The sequence below is a fragment of the Meleagris gallopavo genome, chromosome 1 (genome assembly GCF_000146605.3).
Source record: "Meleagris gallopavo isolate NT-WF06-2002-E0010 breed Aviagen turkey brand Nicholas breeding stock chromosome 1, Turkey_5.1, whole genome shotgun sequence".
In the NCBI taxonomy this organism is placed as follows: domain Eukaryota; kingdom Metazoa; phylum Chordata; class Aves; order Galliformes; family Phasianidae; genus Meleagris; species Meleagris gallopavo.
In genome coordinates, this window is record NC_015011.2 from 35,281,578 (window position 1) to 35,287,474 (window position 5,897).

General features: G+C 42.0%; 1 protein-coding gene across 1 annotated transcript in view; it reads left to right on the forward strand.

Moving 5' to 3' along the window:
- The first annotated feature begins 4,180 nt into the window (after positions 1-4,180).
- KCNMB4 (potassium calcium-activated channel subfamily M regulatory beta subunit 4) overlaps positions 4,181-5,897 on the forward strand; it is a 13,971-nt gene continuing 12,254 nt past the window's right edge. Inside the window, exon 1 of the mRNA XM_031552146.1 lies at positions 4,181-4,217. Coding sequence (XP_031408006.1) covers positions 4,181-4,217 — 37 coding nt within the window. The remainder of the gene's footprint in view (positions 4,218-5,897) is intronic.

Below are 5,897 nucleotides of genomic sequence, written 5' to 3' on the forward strand. Positions count from 1 at the left end.
GTGTTGACTTTGATTTGAGATTGTGAAATTATTTCTTCAACAATGAATAATGGAAAAAAAAATTGAAGTATTAAAACTATCAAGCTGTACAGTGGTTAAGGCACTTGAAGAGTCTTTTTGCTGCTGACAAGTAATTTTATTACAGAGATTTACATTCTTTTCCACAGTAGGCCAAAATGTTTGGTCATCTTGGTTTGAAATCTTTTCTTTTTTGTTTTGTTTAAAAAGAAAAAAAAAAGCACATCCTTTTTACACTGGGGGTTGGGTAACACTTTAATAGTTCACATGATAAAAAGGTGCTTCATGAACTCATCTCAGAAGGAAACCTTGTGATAAGTGTGGCTTAGAGTCGGTCGTAGCTTAGTCCCAAACTTGCCCACTTTAGATAGATTTGCATTTCGTTTGATGATCACTACTACTTGAACATACAGACTTGAACAAACATGAATGCAAACTGTTTGTTTGAAATACAACTGCTCTTTAGAGTGGAGGAAGAAAAACCTGAGCCATTGGGATAGTTTCCTTCCTCTCGATGCAACCAGAACTTCACATTGAGTTGCCTCTGGTGATAAAAAGCATTTCAAAATACCTGAAATTATCAAAGCAGAAAAACAGTGTCTATTAATCCTTTTTATTTATGGTTTATTTTTATTTTTTAGGTTTTAACCTATTCTTCTATATAGTGCAAAATAGCTCCTTGGCATTTATTGAACTAAACTTGGAAATTGATCGTTCATGATACTGTTGTTTTTTCTGTATCAGATATATAGTGGTTTTAGATTCTACACTTTTATGTGTAATTTAAGATGATATAGACATAAAAAATATAAGCCTACTAATTAACATCTTTTTATTATTACAGCATATTTAAATGAGGTATGTTTATAATCTGGATGGTGACTAACACAGCTGAAAAATATAGTGGCTTTTTCTTAGAGTGGACACAAACATGTGTTTGAGTACTCAAGCATGCAGCTTGAAATGTTAAAAAAAGAAAATTTTCCAAAAGTTTACTGCTGTGATAAATGTTAATTTTTCTTTCTTTCTTTTTTAACTACCAGTCTGTTGTGACCATCGCATTTTTGCAGGCTTTCCAAAACAATATTTACTGCTTCAGATCATATGAGTTTATTTCTTATGGTGTTGGTTGGTTTTTGTTTTTTCTACATTGCCAGTCTTACGGAAATGAATGCCAGACGCAGTAAGGGGAGCAAGATGAACTACACTAAAAGTAGCATCTCATTATCTAAACACCTATGATAGTTCAAACACAATTGAAAATGTAGGTTTTCCAACAGGTTACTGTGATGATACTGTCGCATTCAGCTGTGCGGTGCCTCAGACATGCAAGACACGTGAGTCTAGCAAATTTCTCAGCTGCTGGTGAGGAACGGATGATTTGTTCTTCCCAGGGGGAATAACAAGCATCTTCGCCTTCATATTTCATGCCATTAAATATGTGTGCACGGAAACTTTAAAGTCTTTAATTTCACGTTGTGCCCCGGGTGGAAGCAGGAGAGACGGTTTTATATATAAAACAAGGAAGCGCATTGTAGCCCGATACCACATTGATTGATCAGACTGAAAAATCCCGTGCTGTTCTTTTTTCTGAAAGGAAGAAAACCTGAAACCTCATTTATACTTGTGGCAAGCTGGTTACTGAATTGAAGATCTTTAAAACCAACAGCGAAGCTCTGAGGCTTTTCTTGCATCTCTTTCACTATTGCTATAAATAAATGACAGAGAATAGAATACTACTTAAAAAAATAAATAAAAATTTACTTGCGGTGCTTTTCTCCCGTAATTACAATGTTGTTGTACAACATGCAAGGTAAGTTCTGAGAAATAAACCAGAATTCTTGGAAACACCAGAATTACTCTGATTTTTGGCCTGTGAAACCAATTGCTCATCTCTCCTCAGTGTGTGTTGTTTATAACTATTTCTTAATCATGAAATAGCTCCATTTTATTTGGAAATCCGCTCCCCTGAATTTCCAGGGCTGTGAAAGTGGCTTTCACCAACTTGATCCGCTATAGTATTGCAGTGATCACCGACCGCTGTTCTTTTTGTGGTTGTCACTCAGCCCGCCCTGCCTGTGGGGCCATCTGAGGTGCAGGGCATCCCAGAGGAAGGAGGTAAGCACAGGCCACCTGCGTGTTTGAAAGTAACCAAAAAAGCACTCGGGGTTTAATCTCTGCTTTAGTATCTTGTGCCACATGCGCTTAAGTACCTTCAGGTGCTTGATTAGTCTAATTGAATCCACAAATAATCCAGGGAATCCTGTAGATGCTCACATGTCTTTAGCTATTTTGCACGTGACTGTGGCTCCATTAATTAGTATTAGCTGGAAGTGTGCTGGCATTCACTGCTGACCACACCATTGCTTCACAGGCATGGCTTGTGTGTGTACAAGAACACAGGGTTGTATCGTTCTGCTGTGAGCCATGTTTGAAATCCCCTCTGTCCCAAAACAGTGTTGTTTGTACCGTTCCATTTTAGATTCCATGAAAAAAAAAAGAGTCTACACAAAGTAAGATACAACACTTGTGTATTGTGGTCAGATGTGAAATTGTCTTGGGGAATGCTTGCAGTGTGATGGGAGGCTCTTTCCACAATTCATAAGAGACCAGAACCCATCTTTGATCTGACCTGAGGAGTGCTGGAAGGCAGGGAGGACTGTGTGATACTCTACTCAATCCTGTCTGCTGTATAGGTGGCAATAGCTCTTGGAGAAGGTATTTGGCTTCTGAATGGCAATGCTTTAAAGATGTTTATCACTTAAAAGGAACACTGAAAAAAAACCCATATATTTAAAGTTAATTCCCCATAATTTGATTGAAAGGCTGGATGTTGAGTGGAGCAAAGGAAGATAACTTTGTTTCTCTGCCACACTCATAAGAGCTTCCAAGTGCACAGTTGGGATCTGAAGTGTGAGGCAGTTGCACAGTGCTGTAAGTTACTAATTATAACAGCTGCTTCTGTTAACACAAGATTTCTTAATATGCTTACTTTCCATGTTCCATGTTTCTCTGAGCTTACTGCTGCCTAAAAGTTACACCAGTAGAATCTGAATTTTGGTGAAGGATGCAGATCAGGCTGAGCACCTAAGCTGGATTGACAGCTGATGTTTTTGTTTTTGTGTAGCTCCAGAATTAAAACACTGTAGCTGTTTCCATTTCTCCCCATCTCCTTTAGTAAACGTGTGCTCTCATTTCTGCAAATCTGAGATCTTCTAGTATATTTAAAAGGCCAGAGGAAACGCAGCTAGACAAGTAATTTTGAAACTGTGGTTTGAATTACCTCAGTAACTTACCACTTAAAACCAGTTCACTATTTCAGTTGAAAGTAATGTTAAAACACACTGAATGATAGTTTTGGACAATACTGATTCAAGACAGTGCAGAATTAGCAGCGCTAATCAGTATTCTTGGATCTTGCTTTCTGAGATGTGGATTTATCTTTTGCAGCTCATGCTGCCATGTTAGTATTAACACAGCAGTATTGCATGTAGGTGGATGTCATAGCTTCCTGCAAAAAGACTTCTCTCAGCAACCTCTGGTTTAACAAATGTGGCCCTGCACCACACTGCAGCACGGCAGCAGACTGGCTGATTTTCACTATTGTCTGCACCACCCTATATTGCCTGTCAGACATTCCTGATCAGGAGCAAGGGGAAGCGTCCTGGAGCTGCTTTTTCTCATGCAGACCTTGGAGAATGTTTTGGAACCCTCTCAGTTTTTCTCTACAGCTCTGTTTTTGGGCAAAGGATTTCTTCTGTTTTGGTGGTTTATTTTCCCTGCCCCGGTTTGTGTTTCTAGCAGCCAGCTGTCACTTTCCGCCCTTTGAAGCCCAGTTTACTTCCTGGTGGGTGTTACAGCACTGGTTTCAAAAAGGTTTTTTTTTTTATTGTATATGTGCATATATATATATGTATATACATACGTTATTCAAAAAGGCTGTTTGCTACTGCTGAGCTGCTGAGACTGTGCAAGAGTTCCCTCGTGGCCATCACAGGCTTTTGCAAGGAAATGCGTGAGGCCTCGCAAGGCTCATTCCAGTCCGTCCCTTCTCAGTACATTATGGCTGTGGAGAGCCAGCCTGTCCCATCGCTTGTGCCATTCAGGCAGACTGCTCCAAGGGAGGCCTGCAGAGCTCTGCCCAGTCCCAAAAACCGCCCAGATGGCGGCATCCCTTCTGTACCACAGACTGTCCTCAGGTATGTCATCAGTGGGAAGGGACCCCAGGGCATGAGTAGGACAGTTGGGTTCCATTGCACAGATTCTAACCTCCCATGCTGACTTTCCAGGCCCAGGCTTCTCTGCCCAGATTGTGTTCCCAGTGGTGGCGTGCCTGGCTGTGGCCTCCTGCAGTGACAGCCAGGCCTTGGTATCCAGCTTCACTCTCCTGCAATTTGGGCATTTAGCAATCATTTCTCATCCGATTGACCAGAGCAGGCTTGTAGTACTGGCTTAGTACTAACAAAAATAATTGTGCAGAACTTAAAACAACACATGTGGTTATCTGGTAAACATTAGCCTCCAATTCCAGGCAAAATACGGCCCCACCATCTGCTCGGGTTTCAGCACAGGGTTTGGTGAATGAAGGAAGGCCAGCTCTCAAGGTTGTGGTGTTGCCCACGGAGCTGTTCGCCTGTTTTTGGCTGACAGCACTTCATGAGCAGGGCCTAGGCGAGAACAAACCAACTCACAAAGTCGCAGAGCCTGCGTGTCATGGCCTGGGGTGAGCCAGGTTGCCCAGCAAAAGGTGGGGGTAGTTGGGAACCATGGCTGGAGCTCTCTGTCAGGAGCATGGATTCTATGGCAGGTAATGTATCTACCTGACTAAAAATGTCCCTTCTGCAATAGGAAGGCTGTATGCAGAAAGCTTGGAGTCAGCACGCTGTTCCAGAGAAACCTGGAGTGCTGGCTGCAGTGGGGCACCATCCCGAGGCCCAGCGGCAGCACACAGTGCAGTCGGGGACAGCGCTGGCATCCATTTGCATTCATGTCACAGCGCCGTGCCTAATGGCCCTCCTGCCAACCGCAGCTCAATATTCCATTTGGAGAACTTATGGATCAACTTTATTTTTTAAAAGTTTGGCGTCACCACTCTGCGGTGGGAAAGTGATTGAAAAATGTGGCCAGAAGAAAGCGTTATTTCCCATATTTATTTTTCCATTGTTTCTGTACCTTCTCGTCTGCTGTATCATCATCAGCAGTTGTCACACTTTGTTCTGTGATGAAGACTGCAGAATAAAAATGTGAGAGCTGCTTATTGTACTTTGGCACTGTGGTAGCTGCCACAGCAAGTAATGCTGGGTAACGACCAAATTTATTTGCGACAGAGGTGTGTTTCCTTGGATCTGAACAGGGCAGGTCTGAGGGATACCTTTTAAAGGCTGACACCTTCCTGCTAAAAGCAATTCCTGCCTCGCGGCCACCATCTGGCTGGCCTGTGGTCTGCAGATAACAACCAGTCTGAGGCTGTTCTGGTGCTGCACTGGGGTCTCAGACATGGCCTTAGAGGAAAACAAGGGCCTGCCCCCCTCCAGACATCACACCTTGCACATTGCACGGCACTAATCGGGGGCAGCCTCCCTGCAGCAAATCTCCCCGAGGCAGATAATCCCACGGCAAGCTGTCCCTTCTGCCCCCGGACAGACCTGAATTAGGTCAGCTGGATTGATATCTTCTCATTTTGTTTAATACTATTTTTTTTCCCAATTGATACTAATGGGATTTATTTTGGTTGGTTTATTTTGTTTTTATATACATATATCTTTAACTTTTAATTTTTCTTTTGCCATTCATTTAAAACCAATTTGATTTATTTTTTTTCTTCTCTTTATTGCCTCTCTCTCCTCTTTCCTCCATTTATTGGTTTCTTTTTCCTTTTT